Source organism: Panicum virgatum, chromosome 6N (genome assembly GCF_016808335.1).
Source record: "Panicum virgatum strain AP13 chromosome 6N, P.virgatum_v5, whole genome shotgun sequence".
Taxonomy (NCBI): Eukaryota; Viridiplantae; Streptophyta; class Magnoliopsida; order Poales; family Poaceae; genus Panicum; species Panicum virgatum.
The window spans coordinates 12,732,301-12,750,594 of record NC_053150.1 but is presented as its reverse complement, the minus strand read 5'-3'; the positions used below and the strand labels follow the sequence as shown (position 1 = coordinate 12,750,594).

The 18,294-nt window shown below is 43.7% G+C and overlaps 2 protein-coding genes across 5 annotated transcripts in view; both read right to left on the bottom strand.

Annotated features, from left to right (window-relative positions):
• Positions 1–1,142: 1,142 nt before the first annotated feature.
• Positions 1,143–4,457, bottom strand: LOC120679122 (probable protein phosphatase 2C 44). Its single transcript, XM_039960641.1, has 5 exons — positions 4,201–4,457; positions 2,888–3,139; positions 2,448–2,730; positions 2,205–2,359; positions 1,143–1,726 (listed from the first exon to the last, which is right to left on the bottom strand). Exons 1-5 carry the CDS (start codon positions 4,345–4,347, stop codon positions 1,586–1,588), a joined length of 978 nt encoding a protein of 325 aa, XP_039816575.1. The 5' UTR covers positions 4,348–4,457; the 3' UTR covers positions 1,143–1,585.
• A 1,390-nt stretch (positions 4,458–5,847) lies between these two features.
• LOC120679121 (protein FORGETTER 1-like) overlaps positions 5,848–18,294 on the bottom strand; it is a 41,628-nt gene continuing 29,181 nt past the window's right edge. For 3 of the 4 annotated variants that reach the window (XM_039960637.1, XM_039960638.1, XM_039960636.1), the window contains exons 20-32: positions 18,104–18,210; positions 17,753–17,848; positions 17,565–17,652; positions 17,358–17,475; positions 16,724–16,835; positions 16,519–16,642; positions 16,366–16,443; positions 16,092–16,210; positions 15,487–15,540; positions 8,392–8,494; positions 7,770–7,898; positions 7,463–7,574; positions 5,848–6,342 (exon numbers count right to left, since the gene is read on the bottom strand). In XM_039960637.1, the coding sequence (XP_039816571.1) occupies positions 6,311–6,342; positions 7,463–7,574; positions 7,770–7,898; positions 8,392–8,494; positions 15,487–15,540; positions 16,092–16,210; positions 16,366–16,443; positions 16,519–16,642; positions 16,724–16,835; positions 17,358–17,475; positions 17,565–17,652; positions 17,753–17,848; positions 18,104–18,210 (1,272 nt within the window). In that variant the 3' untranslated portion in view covers positions 5,848–6,310. The remainder of the gene's footprint in view (positions 6,343–7,462; positions 7,575–7,769; positions 7,899–8,391; positions 8,495–15,486; positions 15,541–16,091; positions 16,211–16,365; positions 16,444–16,518; positions 16,643–16,723; positions 16,836–17,357; positions 17,476–17,564; positions 17,653–17,752; positions 17,849–18,103; positions 18,211–18,294) is intronic. The other variant, XM_039960639.1, reaches the window with a different exon arrangement.

The following is an 18,294-nucleotide window of genomic DNA, read 5'->3' as shown; positions in this document are numbered from 1 at the left end:
TGAGAACTTTTGTCTGCTTGTAATCATCTGTGCTCGTCTTCGTGCGAGACTTCTAGTGTTTTTCGATCCTTAACCCGACAGACGACCGGATTACACTGTTTTAAGTGCGTGGCAACTTGATTAACCATTAAGATGATAGTTAGCGCACTTAAGCCGATTTAATTTGGACGGTTCTGTTACAGTCACCTTGGAAAATCTCAGAATTAGGGAGGAGTTGCTCAGGGGCAGTTAGATTTCGGCAGTACTAATCCCGCACTCATCCTACTCTCTCTCTCTCTAATCTTCGCTTGCTCTTTCTCTCTCTCTCCACCTAGTTCCTGGTGAGTTCTTTTTTTTTTGCATTGATCAGTGGAATTGAGCAATTAATCACTAGTATCAAGAACCTGGGGGACGGTCTGAGCTCCCTGAGGTTAGCGAGGCCATTTTTTCTTATCCTCAGTCTCTTTGAAATAAGCTATTCCCGCCTTTTCTCTACGTCGGGAGTATTAGGATTTCAAAAGGTCAAACATTGTAGGTTTGACTAATAATTAGTTAAATCATATACATGTCTAGGTCTAAAAGCTATACCAATAGATACGTATTTCACGTACCTTCCACATGATATTGATTTTATAACAACCGATAATATATTATAAGTTAGTTTATGCCCAAAGTTTTGTTTTCAATAACAAATACAAATGTAAAAGAAGTACAATCGAAGTATTTGCGAAAATTTTACTTAATGGTCTGTTTGGAGGAGCTAAAATTGTGTGCTAAACTTTAGCACATATTAGCACTCATATATACACTAAAATTTTCAAATCTTAGTTAAAGTTTAGTCCACCCTATTATATTAGCACTTCCATTTGGATAAACTAGTTGTAAAGTTTAGCATTTTCATCCATTAGCACTTTGTCTCCAAACGGACCCTTAGCCACCTAATTAGCGTCCAGCTGGGCCGGTGGACGTAGGTAGACGTGCGGTGTCCGCCTGGTGCCGATCCTACTAGTTCTAAGTATCTAGCCAACATCTCTACAACAACAAATTGCGTTTATTGGTTATGTGATTTTGAAGTTACCACCAGTTTCGAAGCCTTTGTGGCACTGACATGCGAGGGGAGAATTGTTTTTTTCAAGTCAAGCATATCATTTGCTCTGGCTCCATTAGGACGTGAATGGCAACGGTACTTTTTCCCAAGCTGTTTACATATACACACAAACACACACGACTCACTAAAAACAATCACCAAACTACCACTAGAAGTCTAAACAAACCTTACATATAATCTGTACCGTCTTTGCATCTTTAATTTGGGCAGTTAATTATTTCGAATCTCCGGCCAGCAAGTATATATTTGCTTCTAACGTGTGTACATATATGCACAAGAAAGAAAGAAAAACAGCCTACAAAGGCTGAAAACATCCAACCCAACAATTTTCCTTTGGTCAAGAATCTGCCCACTCCGGTCCTGAGCTGCGACAGATCCAGACTTCACCAGCTACAACGTACCCAGACCTGGTATAGCCGCATAGGAGGGGACAATTCCGTGGATGTAGATAAGGTGGAATGTGACAGGTCCAGACTCTTGAGATTGATGGTCCGAGACTCAGCATCGGAACCGGATGACGATGCATGAGATATCGTCCTTGCTCATCCTCCCCAATGCCTGCGACGTTAGTCGCTTCGCTGCTGTTTGTGGGTCCTTGGTAGACCTCACCAGATCAACAGCTTCTTGGTTCTTCATTACCTTTACTCAGCAAAGACAGAGCCAAACAACAGATTTGTAAGTAGACTTTTAAGAATATAGATGACTCGACATGTTAATTTGTTGCTCAGGCATATCTGTTTGTATTTAACACACAACAAGAATAGCAGCATTTTAACTGGACCACCAATCATTGTGTTTACAAGCATGCATGATGTAACTTAACAAGACAAAGCTACACTGACTTGGCCTATTTTGACCAAGTAACAAAATGGTTAAATTGGTCTTTAACCAAGTGACAGATTGGTTAAATTGGTCTTAGGAAGTTGCAATTTTTTTGGCTCAAAATTTTTTCTGGTCTTTCACTATAGAAAAGATAAATATAAACTAGTGGACAATAACGCAATAAGAAAAAAGATTTTGGATTGATATCCAAAAAGAAAGTATTAATGCTAGGTAACAAATTCTGTACTGTGTAAGGTGATAACGTTAAAGTGAAATTGGCAAATAAAATACATACCTTCCATAATCCATCACTGGCAAGTATGACAAATTCAGTACTCGAGCTTATCTGTATATGCTTAACATCCGGTTCTGAGCTCAAGTGTGCCTTGAGGCTCTGATCACCAAAAGCTCTTGCAACGGCAAGTTGGCCATTTACGCGAGGAACATCACCTATCAGCAACTAGAAAATGCATTGAGACAGTTTACATTGCGATTGGGATGAAACAACAATGAAATAATTAGGCGATTAGATGCTTACCGGGGAAAGTAGAAACAAAACCACCTTGCTTTTCAATCCTTTTTCGTTCATTAGTTGTATGGGGTTCATGATCAACAGTAAGCTGATTAGCAGTACCTCTGTCACAGACAACAGCTCTTGAATCACCTATATTTGCTATCCACAAATCTTTACCATCTACTACAATAGCAGTAACTGCTGTTGAACCTCCTGGTCCTAGTTGTTTAGAATTTTCCAGAATATATTTGTTTGTAGAGCTGTATGCATTTTTAATGGCTTCTTGAGGGTCCGACCAGAAGAGAGGCTGTAAATACCATGAATAGTTAGCTGGATGAGTATCTTCGTAGAGAAAATGTCATAAATTGGAATTACATAAGCTTCTTTCAGTATGTTTTACATGGAAATTACATAAATGTAGTCAAGTTTTACATGGAAAATACATAAGAAAATGTAAAGCTTACCTCTTTCAGTATGTTGTTAAAAAGATTAGCTTTCAAATAACTGGCCACGCTATCTCCCAAATGGCCATCATAAATGGCAAACAGACCAAGTTCGTGATCATTTTCATATCTGTACTCTGCTACATGGTAGTCTTCCATGTCATGGCCAGATCTTCCTTCCACTAAGTGAAATCCGTGTGTTACTTTGTTGCTTGACAACTTACTTTGTCCTTTTCCAGTATCAGATGATGATGTAGTGAGACATGCTGCGGTCTTTAGAGTACATGTAGAAATAGAAAACAAAGGTTATATCAATAGTTTCAATTTAAAATCCTAGCAGTTGTTAAAGTATTGACGGAACAAAACAAAGAAAAGGATATCCCATCCAAATTGTGATAAGGTTGGCATATAAAATGCTAATGAAGTTTATAATGCCATAAAAAATATTTGATGAAAATGAATCTCCTAATTACTATATAGTTAGCATTGAACTAAAAGTATTGAAATGGTAACGGTTGCCCCACCGCCACCTATCACCACCACCAGCTCCCTCTGTCACTACTCCACCATTCTCACTGAGGCATGAAAATTTGTTGATTTCATCATTATAACCCTACCACCATCCAATACCAGTCCTGACATCTCTCATGCCGAATAATTACACCATTCATTATCAGATCTTTGTAAACTGCCGCAAAACTCCATGTACCATGCTATCCATCTACCATGCAAAACCTTTTTTTCGAGGAAGTAAATTTAAATCAATCGAGAAGCCTCACTTTAACGGTTTAACACTCCCTGACCTGAATGATCACAGTTTCACACCGATTACACTCCAAACCCAGCTCTCATCATAGTGGTGCGTGTGGCTCCACAGCGTTCTTAATTCTTATGCAGTCAGGCCTAGGCATACTACCACTTGCCCAGCACCAACAGAATCGAATCCTACCACCTAGCCTTCTCCCCCCATCCTCATGAGTCATGACCAAGCAAAAGATGAATTCCTGTACTACGCTTCGAGCACCCCGAACAGAAAGTTGCATCATTTCCTGGAAGCATAGCCTGCTCGGAGCCAGCTGATGACACAGAATCGAAAGCTAGAAAATTCAAAGCTTGATTTTTTTTGTGGAAGTAAATTTAAAGATTGAACTTAAAGTAACTTTCCTAAACTAGAGAACTCGCCACGCACAGTAACAGCAAGCTCGCGAATTCAAGGATCTCGTCCCGCAACCAGGCGTGGGCCGCGAGGTACCCACCCGGCCTCGCCGGCTCCGGGGAAGCAAAAAGGGGAGCAGAGGCAGCAGCAACCCTCTGGGTGGTCACCTAATACCTACCATGAGCATGTTGAGGATGTCGGGCCGCCTCTTGCTGCGGTGGAGGCGGGCGCCACCCCCGGCCGCCGGGCCCGACGGCGAGGACGAGGACGAGGAGGAGCAGGACGCCGACGGCGGCTGGCTGTCCGCCGCCTGCCCGCCGATCATGGCCGCCGCCGCCGCCGCACTGGTTGGGGTTGGTCGGTCTCCTCGTGCTCCCGTTTGGCTCTACTTTACATTAGTGTGCCCGTGTCTCTGTTCATGAGCTCCCTTCCCTTGTGGTTAACGGGATGGGCACGCACGGCGGTGGCCACATCGGGTAATTAATTTCGCAAAGCCTCATCATTTTGTGGCTCACGTGTCTTGACCCATCGACATGACCGCATTGCTAGTACGATTTACTCTCTCGGTTTTTCTGTTTATATATAGTATTAGATTTGTCGTAAGTCAAACTTAGTCAACTTTGATCAAATCTATAAAAATTATAGTAATAACTATAATATCCAACATATCCATTGTCAACATATACTTTATGTTACTATTTTTTTTTTATAAATTTAGTCAAGTTTGCAAATTTGACATAGGATATACAATATGTAAATAAAAACAGAGAGAGTACAACGCAAACACATTTGTCTTGATCCATCTCTAGAAATATTCAAGTTTTCCAAATATGTGTACACGAAATATACTAATAGTTTGGTTACAAGATGCTCGAACTCCCACAAAGTTATACCATTTTACAAAAAAAATGTATCTTTTAATTTTTATACCGCAGGGAATTCTCATATTTGATAAAGCAAGAAAAACTCTTACCAAATAAAAAAGAGAGGGATTATATTAAGCCTACATACTACTCACATGTCCTTAAATATGCGGCATCTAGGGCAAAAAAATAGCTTATTTTTAACTTACTAGCTTCTATTAACTTTATTTGGCAGAGTATCTACTGTCATGGATCGCCAGATCCACTGGGCGCAAATGCAAGGGAGAACTGCTTTTTTCTTGCTCTTGATGAGTAGGCCCTCCTTTAGTTGGTGTTGCTGTACGCAGTAAGTTGAAACAAAGCGTCCGGATCGAAGGTTCCCTCCGTTCACAAATACTTCTCACTTCCGGCAGGACCCAGTCAAAACTTTGACCACCAATCACTTTCAAAACTTATAAAACGCGTAGATCTTTCATGAAAAAAAAACATATCACAATCTCAAATTATGCTGGAATGCACAAATACTCGTCATGATGTTTAAACAAATCTCGCTGAAGTGGCACCAAACAGGCAATTTTCAGCTGATCTGGAACCCTCTACGGATTTTACCCTCATCAGTATCAAACCATGGAGAGCATACAAATAGAACCTTGGCACTACCAAAAAGAAATGGTTGCCACGTCGACAAGTACCATAATTTCCAGCACCAGGCACAAAACGACCATGGTTCGGGGCAGCCGCCACCAGCAGTCGCTGTCGTGGCAACTGGCGAGTCAAAAACTTCTCGAGAAGAAACAGCAACAATACCACTACAGCAAAGTGCTTCAGACTGAGCCCACAGCCTGATAGCTGCAGATTCTACGCAGTCCAGTTCAACTTGCTGCGCGAATCCTAGCCGCAACCCGAATTTGGATTGCAAATTTCCTCTTGGAAAAACAGAACATAAACCAAGAGGTTACCTGAAAAATCATCCACCACTTTGCGACGCGAAAAGTTTCTGTTCAACATCACCGCATCATCAATCTGGCTGATGCATCAACCTCTGTTGCCCAATCCAATCCGGTCGGGAAAGGCTAGTGCACTGACTGTCAGAGGTAATAGCTAAAAGAGCCACAGCGACATCACATGATAATGATGCTTATCATACATGTTCTCTTGACAAACTTGCAACAGATGGGCCATGGGTCCACCACTCCACTGCAACAGACTAACTTGCAACCGGACCTAAATTGACAAACTTAACTATATATAATTATATATATAACAAATATCGGAGGTCAGGTTCTGTATTATACTTTTCCTAATCACTAAGTACAATCGCACCAGATTAATAAGCTTCTCCAGGGTGCCTCCCAAGCTGCCTCAGCTTCACAGACTTGGTCCACAACAATGAAAAGAATGAGAAAAGAATAGCATCTTTCCAAGTCAATCGTCAATGTCTTGGACCCAGTGCAAACCTGCCATAGAATAACAAAGGGTATGCAATATCCCACGGTTAGGAACATGGGTACATACAATACTGCAAGTGCATGGAAAAGGAGGTAAATACAAGGTCATATGATATTACAAACAAGTGAAAAAAGAAAATAGAAAACCACAGGAATTCACAGGTGAACGCATACCAGTAAATAGAAACTAGAGTTCACTAAGTAAAAGAAGCTCATTTTAACCAGGAAATTATAGCTATACAAGTGATGGCGTTTCAATACATTTCCACTTTTATTCAACTTCTTTTGCTTTAAATTTCCTTAGAGCAGGTTAAGGGCTGAGTCAAGACAGAGTTGTGCACGAATTTAGATTGCGCACAAATTTCATACAAGACAACCATTCTGCAGTAACCTTGGAATGCCTACACATTCCAAATGTGGCCAAAGAATAGAACGGTACCAAAATAACTCATTAACTCTAGTAGAGAAACTAGGGGTCGTGAACCCAGAACCTTATTGTCACAGTGGACTGATTTTATTGTGATTCCTGCAGGATAGACTAATGAAATAAACCCAGTAAAATAGAAGCAATTTTTTTATCTCTAATTTCCAACTACATGTTCACACACAGAAATTTTATGTTGCCACACACAGAAATTTTATGTTGCCGGTTGCCCCGGCAAGCTCAGTTAGAACTACCATAACATGAGGCAACAAATATAGCCATTTTCTTGTGCATATCTCCTGTAATACTCAAAGAGACTCCCTTAGATCACAAATATAAGTAGTTTTAGGTTTGTCCTAAGTTTTTTTTTTTACTTTGGCCAGTGATGACTAAAATTCCAAATAGTTTCGCAACATGAGGATGTGGTACTATATTCATCATGAAAGAAATACTTTTATTATATAATTGGAATGATTTATTTTTATGGAAATCGGTACTCAGAGTGTCACCTGATAGACCATGTTGATGTCCTAAAGTGCTTACATTTGTAATCGGAAGGAGTTATTAACAGTTAACAGTATCCACAGTTCGATGGCATTATTTTCCAGTCATGCATGCACAATCATACACAGTTTCCTTTCGACTATAGATCATTAAAAGTATAAGCAGATGGGAGTGCTTGGAAGGTGGAACACTGGAACTGACCTTCAAGTACAGACTCCACTGCAGAATTTGGAATAATAAGCCCAACAAATCGCCGGTTGTCAGTTGTTGTCTCCAAGCGGACAACACGTATTCTCTTGTGAATCTGTCGCACCTATTTGTTTATGTAAGCAATATAATTGCCAATTAAAGAAGAGTAGATTAGACATCCTCTATAATTCTAGCACGTGCACAAGCATCAATCCTATTCCATTATTTAATTTCACCATGCTGTCTAATATAACATTTGCAGTAATGAACTGATAGCTGCTTGTAGTACGGGAGAACAAGATAATGAAACAAAACAAACCTGCTTAGCTAGTGCCTTTTCTACTGCACCCCAGACAGGAAGTATTAAACCACCCAAGATATTAATCTCCTGTAACCTTCTTCCCACGGTACAATGGCTTCCAAGTTTACACTTTGGTCCATGCATACACTGAAAGTTAAAAAAATTGATTATGAACCTAGCCCAAGTTGTTAAAGGGAAGAGCATATGGCAAATCATGTCATGGGATTAACAAAAAGGAATGTGTTATCATTTTTAGATGCTAAACCTATTGAATTAAAATAAGAGACAACCACAGAATCCTTTGATGGACGCTTTCGAAAACGAAAACGTTTGGATGGATGACATAAATAACAACAAAGCCTTTCTGTCCCAAGCAAGTTGGGTAGAGACAGACCAAGAGCTAAAATCACATTGTAGGCTTATGTCCAAACAGTATCATATGATTGCTATGCTTTTCCCCTTTGTGCTACTGGTAAAGACCTACTGGTGTTTCTTTTAATAATTTGTAAACTCATTGGTGATAACAGATAACTGGAAACTTAAAATAAGCTAGCTAGCTTAATTCTAATAACTAATAAGTTTTTTGGGTAGTTTAAACAAGTATTACAGTCGATGTTCAATGAAATTATCTAAGCATTACCTGCTTGGATGAAGCATCATACTCTTCTTGCCAACCTTTGCCAACTTTGTCAACAGATGAGACCTTCCTATACTTGCTTTTAAGTTCAACCAAAGGCATCTCCCTTCAAACAGGACAGTGATAATAAAAAGATTTAGTGCCAATATTAGAGATATATTGTTGTATTTCCTTGTATTGAGTTTACTTGTACTCCAAGCCATACGGCAATATATAATAGAGGCCACCCCCCCCTCCTTTGGGTGCATGGTGTTTCCCAATTCTCTACATGGTATCACGAGTCCGGGCCAAACCCTAGGCCAGCCATGCCCCTCTCCCCCCTCCGCTGCCCTAACTCGCGCGGCAAACCCTGCCTGCGCGCCCACCCACCACCTGCCGCCGCCAACCCTAGGCTGCGGCACCTCCTCCTCACCCCTGCGCCGCCTCCCTGGTCGGCCCCTCCTCCCTGCGCCACCTCCCTGGTCGCTCCTCCTCCCAGCGCCCTCCCCGGTCGGCTGCAGCAGCATCAACAGATTGCATCTGCAACAATCTGTTGATGTCATGTGTCACCAACGACGGTGACACCCTCGACGACGGTGACTGTCCTCGACGGCATCTCCTCCCTCTTCGTCGACGACACCCAGCCGCCGCCAATCCCCATGGCTGCGTACGCCGCCGTCTCCGTCCAGGCGCATGTCCCGATCAAGCTGGAACTCCGCTCCTCCAATTACACCAAGTGGAGCAGCTTCTTCGAGGCCATGTGTGGCAAGTTCGGCCTCCTCAGCCACATCAACAGCGCCCCTCCCCCTGATCTGCGCACTGATGCATGGAACGAGGCCGACTGTGCCGTCCACAGCTGGCTCTATGGCTCCGTCACCGAGGACGTCCTCGACTTCACCATGGCCGCCAACCAGACAGCACGGGACCTTTGGGTCGCCATCTCCAACCACTTCCAGACGAACAAAGCTCCTCGTGCCATCTTCTTGAGTCATGCGTTCCACGCAATAACTCAAGGGGATATGTCTGTCCACGAGTATGCCCAAGCCCTCAAGAAGGCCACTGATGCTCTTCGCGACGTCGACAAGACTGTTGCCGATTCTGAGATGGTTCTTGCCCTTCTCGCTGGGGCTGATTCTCGCTACAGCACCACTGGAGAGATCATCGCAGGAGACGCGACCATGACCTTCTCCAGGGCTGTAGATCGGCTTGCCCTCCAGGAGCTCCGCCTAGCAAATCAGTCAAAGGTGGCTGCCTCCTCCGCCATGATCGCCTCCTCCTCGGCTGGATGCGGCTCCTCCTGCCAATCTGCATCATCTTCGACCTTCGTCACGCAGCAGCAGCAGCGCCCTCCTCAGCAGCAGCAGCAACGCCCACCTCAGCAGGGCGGTCAGCAGCAGCAGCGTCGCAGGAGGGGCAGACGCTCCAACGGCGGCCAGCAGCAGCAGCAGCAGTCGCCTCGCACACCTAACCCTAGCGGTCCTTAGGTCTGCATCAACCCATGGGCTGCTTTCCAGGGTGCGCAAGGTAGCAGCAATGGCGCACAATTCCAGCGCGGCGGTCAAGGCATTCTGGGCGCCCCTCCTCAGGCTCACACGGCGATCACCTCCCCTCAGGCGCCAACTCAGTCCCCTTCGTGGGATCAGGCTGGCCTGATCGCTGCCCTCCAGCAGATGGCGCTCGAAGGCAATGCATGGGTGATGGATACTGGAGCTTCTACTCACATGCACTCCTCGGAAGGTATACTTCTCTCTCACCTCCCAGCTGCTTCCTCTTCGATTACCGTAGGCAATGGTGCACATATCCCTGTCACATCCCGAGGTTCTTCCGTTCTAGCCACAGATACGTCTAGATTCATTCTGAACAACGTGCTTATCGTTCCATCCATTATTCGCAACTTACTTTCTGTTCGCCAATTCACTCGCGATAATCATTGTTCCATTGAATTTGACGCCTCTGGTTTTTCTGTTAAGGACATCCGGACGGGACGAGTGATCCTTCGTTGCGATAGTACAGGCGACCTCTACACCATCCCATCAGTCGCCCCCGCAGCCGCAAAAGCCATGCTTGCCGCCTCTTCATCCTTGTGGCATCGTCGCCTTGGTTATGTAATAAAGTAGATCGCTCGCTTTGTCATGCATGTCAGCTTGGCAAGCACGTGCGTCTTCCGTTTGCTACTTCTACTTCTCAAACTACTTCACCTTTTGAGATAGTTCACTGTGATGTCTGGACCTCGCCGGTTGCTAGTATTTCTGGTTGTTCCTACTACTTGGTTTTGTTGGATGATTTTTCGCACTATTGTTGGACGTTCCTGCTTAAGCACAAATCCGATGTACATCAGCATATCGTTGATTTTATTGCTTATGCTCGCACTCAGTTTGGCCTTCCCGTTAAGTGCTTTCAAGCCGATAATGGGACTGAGTTTGTTAACCACGCCATGCACACCACCCTGCGCGCAAATGGTGTTATCTTTCACCTCTCATGTCCTTACACCTCTCCACAGAATGGCAAGGCCGAACGCATCCTTCGAACTTTTAACAATTCAGTGCGAACCCTCATCATCCATGCCTCTATGCCGCCCAAGTATTGGGCTGAGGCGTTAGCAGCAGCCACCTATCTGCTTAACCGGCGCCCCTCCTCCTCCATTAGTAACGCGATTCCCTATTTTCGCCTATATAATGCTTATCCCTCTTATGATCACTTGCGTGTCTTTGGTTGCTTGTGTTATCCTAACCTACAGGCCACCTCTTCACACAAGCTCGCTCCACGCTCGACCGCATGTGTCTTTTTGGGATATCCGCCTGATCATAAGGGTTATCGCTGTTTTGATCTTACAACGCGTCGCATCATTATATCTAGACACGTTGTGTTTGATGAGTCCACCTTTCCTTTCGCTCGTGAGACTCATCCACCCACCACCAGCTCCTTTGATTTCTTACTCGGTCGCGACTTGGATATTGCACCTTTGTTTACTAATCATGCAGCTGGTGGCTCTCCTACGGCTGCTCCGTCTTCCATAGACGTTGAGCAACCATGCTCGGCACCTGGTGGGAGCGGTGTTCAACCCCCACTAGGGCCCTCGGCGTCTTCTTCTCCGGGCAGGTGTGGTTTCGTGCCCCCGTCCGGTCCTTCGGCGTCTTCTTCTACGGGCGGGACGGATTCCAGCCCACTTCCTGTGCCAGCAACAGCAGCTGATCCACCTGCGCCTCCTGGAGCGCCTGGTGCTGTTTCTGGTGCGCCTGCTGGTGCTTCTTCTGGGATGCCTGGAGCGCCTGGTGCTGCTGTTCCTGCTCCTGGAGCGCCTCCTGGTGGTGCTGTACCTAGCGGGCGCTTCGGTCAAGTGTACAGCCGCCGACCAGCTGCTGCTACGGTGCCCTCTTCGCAGCCTGGTCGCCCTCTTCGCGAGCTCCCTCTGCCGCAGCTGCAGGGCCACTACCTAGGCCCTCTTCCGGCGCGGTCTCCAGAAGCTCCTCCTAGAGAGCTTCCTCCACTTGAGCCTCCCCGACATCCGATGAGTGGTTCTCCTCCACCGCCGGTCCTTCGCCGCATTACTCGACTCCAGTCTGGTACAATTCAGCCAGTTAGTTACAAGAATTTGTCTGCTGATCATGTTGTTGCTTCTCCCGTTCCGGCCAATTATCGCAATGCACTTGCGGATCCTAATTGGCGAGCAGCTATGGCAGATGAGTTTCAGGCTCTGGTTGATAATGGTACTTGGCGCCTTGTTCCTCGGCCTTCTGGAGCTAATGTGGTTACTGGCAAGTGGATTTTCAAGCATAAATTTGATTCAGATGGTTCTCTTGCACATCATAAAGCTAGATGGATTGTCCGTGGATTTTCTCAGCAGCATGGCATAGATTATGATGAGACTTTTCAGTCCTGTGGTCAAGCCTGCCACCATTCGTACTGTTCTTAGCCTTGATGTATCTTGTCATTGGCCTATTCGTCAGCTCGATATGAAGAATGCCTTTCTGCATGGACATTTAGATGAGACAGTGTACTGCCAGCAGCCTCCTGGTATTGCTGATCCTTCACATCCAGATTATGTTTGTCTTCTACAGAAGTCGCTTTATGGGTTGAAGCAGGCTCCTCGAGCATGGTACCAGCGATTTGCTACATATATTCGTCAGTTGGGGTTTGTTCCGTCAGTCTCCGACACTTCCTTGTTTGTTTACAAGGATGGCGCCAGCACTGCTTACCTGCTTCTCTATGTCGATGACATTGTTCTCACTGCTTCGTCGACAGATTTGCTTCTCTCCATTATTGGTCGCCTTCATGCAGAGTTTGCTATGACTGATCTGGGTGATCTACATCACTTTCTGGGGATTTCTGTCACCCGTACTTCAGAGGGTTTATTCTTGTCCCAGCGACAGTACGCCTCGGATCTGCTACAGCGCGCCGGTATGAACAAGTGTCACTCTACCTTGACGCCAGTTGATAGCAAGTCCAAGTTGTCTGCTACAGATGGTCCTCCGGTTGCGAATCCTTCAGAGTACAGGAGTATTGTTGGTGCACTGCAGTATCTCACTTTGACTCGTCCTGATTTGGCCTATGCTGTTCAACAAGCCTGTTTGTTTATGCATGATCCGAGGGATCCACATCTTGCACTCGTCAAGCGGATTTTGCGTTATGTCAAGGGCACTCCGGACGCTGGTCTTTCTTTGGGAGTTGGCTCTGTCAACACACTCACCGCATATTCTGATGCTGATTGGGCTGGATGTCCTGATTCCCGACGATCCACCTCAGGCTACTGTGTATATCTTGGAGATAATCTGGTGTCATGGTCCTCTAAACGCCAGACTACAGTTTCTCGTTCCAGTGCTGAGGCTGAGTACCGGGCAGTGGCGCACGTTGTTGCTGAGTGTTGTTGGCTCCGACAGTTGCTTCAGGAGCTTCATGTTCCCCTCGCCAAGGCTACCGTTGTTTATTGCGACAACGTTAGTGCTGTATATATGACTTCTAATCCTGTCCATCATCGTCGCACAAAGCACATAGAGATTGATATTCATTTTGTTCGCGAGAAGGTGGCTGTAAGGATCACCGGGGTGTCCGACCCTAGAGGGGGAGGGGGTGAATAAGGTCGCTAATCGCTTTTTAACCTAGGGCTCAAACTATTTGCATAAGATAAACCTAACACGTCCAAGCTATTACACATGCTAGTTAAGACTAAGGTTTATCTATGCTACTCTCTACTTACCCCTAAAAGACTTACAACCTAGCTAATCCTAATCAAACTAACTAGAAAAGTAAGGGTATGCAAGGTAGAGTAAATGCAGAAACGTAATGCAGTAAGTAAAGATGTAAGTGCAAGAGGGATGCAAACTCCCGAGTAGACACGGTCATGTAACGTGGTTCGGCATAAACGCCTACGTCCACGGGACACCGAGGCTCTTCCGATCACCGTCTTGCACTACGCCACCAAGGCGATGCCGGCAAGCAAAGGCAAGTGCCCCTAAGACACCGAGTCTCGTGCACCGCCACCGTCTCTCTCGGTCACCCGGCCGTAATCCACTACGGAGCTTCTCCACCAAGGAGGGGGCCTCCTCTTCCCCAGCACAAAGTGTCGTTGCCACTCCACACCAAGACGGAGGGTCACACGACGGATCACAAGTTGCTTGCCGCAGCAAGGCTTCTCTCAAGGGAGCTCTCGCAAGAAATAATCCCTATTACAAGCACTAAGCACTCTCACAAGTGTGCTTAAGCCTATATGATGTACAATGAAGCTCTAGGATGGTTGGAGATGATCTTTTACTCTAGTATGCTTGTATGGTCTCCAGCACTCTTCAAATGGCCGGGGTGAGGCGTATATATAGGCCACCAAGTCTTGTAGCCGTTGCTCCAACGGTCAGCTGAAAATCTGCGTATCATCGGATGAACCGATGCCTCTGGCGGGTTAGCGTCGGTTCGTCCGGTCACTCATAACCCGAAGTAGCCGTTGAACTTCTGACAGCTGACGCGGTGATCACCGGTTGAACCGATGCTTTGTACCGATGCATCACCGGTTCATCCGGTGCTTGAGAATCTTCTCCTGGGCGCTGACGTCATTGCACCGACGCAATACTCCGATGCACCGTCGGTTGAACCGGTGCTGAAGAAATTTCTCCTGGTCACTTGACATCGTCTCTGGAACATAGGACGCCCAATGCACCGATGCCCCTTTTTGACCCGTCGGTTCATCCGGTGCTCATAAGCTGACTTGGCTTTGATTCCCTTCTGCCATGGCATCGGTTCTTCCGACAACCATCGGATGCACCAATGCTTCATGCGTCGGTTCTTCCGGTGCTTCATGCGGAACCCCCGTAGGGGCGGCCCTTCGGGCCTTGCTATGCTTATCTTCTCTTTCTCTTTGTCATCACTTGAACCTAAAAGCCTGAGAATGGTCATCTTAATAATCATGTTAGTTCAAGTGTTGTGTTGTCATTTGATCACCAAAATCACTCGAAATGGCATAAATGGTGCCATGTTCGTTACAGTGGCTTTGGGAGAGATTCGGGTCTTGCATGTCCCGTCTTCTCATCAGTATGCTGACATCATGACTAAAGGACTTCCTGTCCAGTTGTACACTGATTTTAGGACTAGTCTTGGTCTTCGTTTAGCTCCGCCTACGACTACGGGCGGGTATTAGAGATATATTGTTGTATTTCCTTGTATTGAGTTTACTTGTACTCCAAGGCATACGGCAATATATAATAGAGGTCACCCCCCCTCCTTTGGGTGCGTGGTGTTTCCCAATTCTCTACAGCCAAAATTTTAAATTTTAACCAATCACCATGATATAAGACATTCATAGCCCACAACATATGACCATTCATAAATGTGGGGCTTCATAATGTGTGCAGCTCTATCTTTGACCATTTGGATCGATCTCAAGAAAATAAAATCATTGGGTTCATATGAAAAATGCTTTCACAACATATAAGTTTACAAGTTTTTGTTACCATGTCCATATAAAATTTGTGGTCAAAGTAGCACACCAAGGATCGTGTTTCAATGTTGAAAACATCATACATTTACAAACACAGAGAGTACTCAAGATGAATCATAGAACTCAACTCCATCAAGAGTTTGATGTATTTCGGAAGAAATAGAAAAGAACACTAAAGAAAATGATGAATCAAGTACCTTGAAGCCTCCCCAACAGCAGGACGAATTATTCTGTACATACCTTCAGTTGAGCTGGTACAACAAAAACAACAACAATTTAATAAGGATTGAGGTCGTAAAAACATAGTTGCAACAACTACAACACGGCATTGTATTTGTTGACAACCAAGCAAACAAACAGTAGTGTGGTAATCATGATAGATGCAGACTGGAGCATATTTTATTAAAACAAGCACCTCAATATCCTATACCTAACTTCAAACAACAATACATGTATGTCATCTTTCATGGCAATAATAAGGTTCTTGTCCTTATGTATTTAAAATTATTTCTTGATTTCATTCTAGAATTCATGAATCACTTCAAGTCAAAAAGCACTAAATTCTCCAAGAGTGTAACAAAATATATCAAATGTGCCAAAGGATTCCCATCAACGTGCAGATTACTTGCTGAATTGCTTCATTTGTCATCAGATGCCAGAACAATTGCATCACCTTGTTTTAATTAGAAAGTTACCTTTCTCAACAATTTTCATTCTTATTTAAGTTTTAAGGCAGAAATGTGCAATCCTGAGACATTTTGCAGAACAGATAAATAAAGCAAACTCATCAACCACATCTTACCCCTCAAAAGCTAGCAGAAAGTGTCTTCTCCCCATCCATTCTTTTCTGGACTCATAGAACCCATCACTAGAAGAACCTGCTTCATCTTTCAGCCTTTCTTCAAGAATTGCATTTGCTAACTAACATTTGCAATTGAAAATATAAATAGCAATGCAGTTGTCAAAAGGTGAAGTCTTAAAACCAATGCAGAATCAAACTGAAATATGACTAGATTCATGTATGTAGAACTAATTTCTAAAGAAAAACAAAACAATGGCTTCAAAATGTAGCTTACCTCAAAAGAAACTCCACGGTCAATTGTAAAAGTATATAATACTGTAGTAGCACCAGACAGGGTATCGACATGAACAGTCTGCACAAACAAACTTCCATTATACCTATTGGAAATACAGCTACCACAGTAAAGATTATCTGAAGGAAACATTACCTTTGGGGATTCTTTCATTTCAACACTTTTAGCTTTGATATCAACAATACCAGAATCAAGTTGCCCTTCAGTTCGTGCATGCTGAATGACTAAATCAAGTATGCTTGTGAAAAGATCAAATAATCTGTCAAATTAAATGTTTTCATGAGCTGTTGACTGACTAGATACAAATATAGTGAAAGAAACTTGTATTCAGAAAACTTGCCTATTCTGGATGTCCGGAAACAATCCTAGAATACGATTAAGGAAACGGGCCACATCATGCATATCAGAATCAATAATCCTACCAGTAAGCTTTCCACCATTTTTTCCATTGCCTGCCACAAATATTGCTAATTACGAGCTCCAAATGTGAAACTAAATAGGACAGATTGTAATGTAAAGAATAACAGAACATTTCTGTTGTGCATTGCAAGCATGGTATGTAGCATAGCAGTAGCAAGCATCGTTCTGGTTATACTCAGGGTTATGAACTCACCACCAGCCAAACAACTACTTCAAACAAATAACAAATGGACAGATCACAGATATAACATAACAAATCCGTAAGTGAAGTTTTTATGATAAATTGGACATAAACATACAGTTTGTGGATGAAAAGGCTATCTAGAATGTGATACTATATGTCTATGATAATACATTAATACCAGGTTTTATTACAAACAGTAGTATGAAACATAGAAAACATATCAGGTTCAAAAGTGGCAAAATTTCTGACAACAATCACTAGCTTTGGATAGTAAGAAAATAATATTTTGATAGCAAAACAAACAAAATAGAACTTTCCAAAGCTCATACTTTTAATTTTGCAACAATAATAAATTTGTAAAACAACTTACACATTACAGGATCCCTAATAATTCCAACTGACACCAAAGCAGCTTTTGCTTTAGTGATGAACTCTTCGAGGTTAGCTTGATTCTCAGAGCATCCCAAAGGCACAACTGGAAATGTGTCCTGGTAACCTTGAAAAAATGCTTTAGAACAATGCATTGATTTTGAAATTATCCTTGCTTCCACAGAGAAAAGAAATATTAATTACTAACCTGTTCCATTATTCCTCTGTACATCATTGTCAGGGCTTTCTTTCCATAATTACTGTCATAATTAAAGGCACTAAGTGATGGTCCAGCTCTACAAGAAGTTAGATCACACAATGTAATCTCCAGAGACATTCAATGTTACACTTATCACAAATCTAAGCTGACTGAGATCAACTAAAGAGAGAAAGAACCTCCGATCTCCTTGTGTTAAAGCTCCAAGAGACTCCAGTCTCTTCGCCACGATTGATGCAAATCGCTTTTCACCACCAAGGTTTGTAAAAAGAAGCCTAAATTGGTGTTTCAAGAATTAAATCTTTATGGTTCAAATGTTACCAACTTAAAAAGGGTATTCCCCCCTCTAGCACTGAGCTACCTGCTCTTCGTGCGTAAGCTTAATTAAATAATTGTACTCCACAAGAATCTAAGTTTTTTGTCATCAATAACTCATGAACAATCAGAACTACACTAAGATCTTAATTTTGACCAGGCAATATGACAGAGTAAAGATGAGCAGACTGAAAATTTCCTTGTTCATATAATACCTATATTCAGGTGCAGAAGTTTGATTAGAACGATGTGTTCTACCAAACTGCTGAATTGCACGGTCTGCACTCCAAGGAAGCTCTAGTGTTATGTGTACTCTTCTCCTCTGGCATGTGTAGTTAAGCAGGATAAGGAGCATTCCAATAGACAATTGTCTTAAACAATTGTATGGATGAGCAGGAGAGGAAAG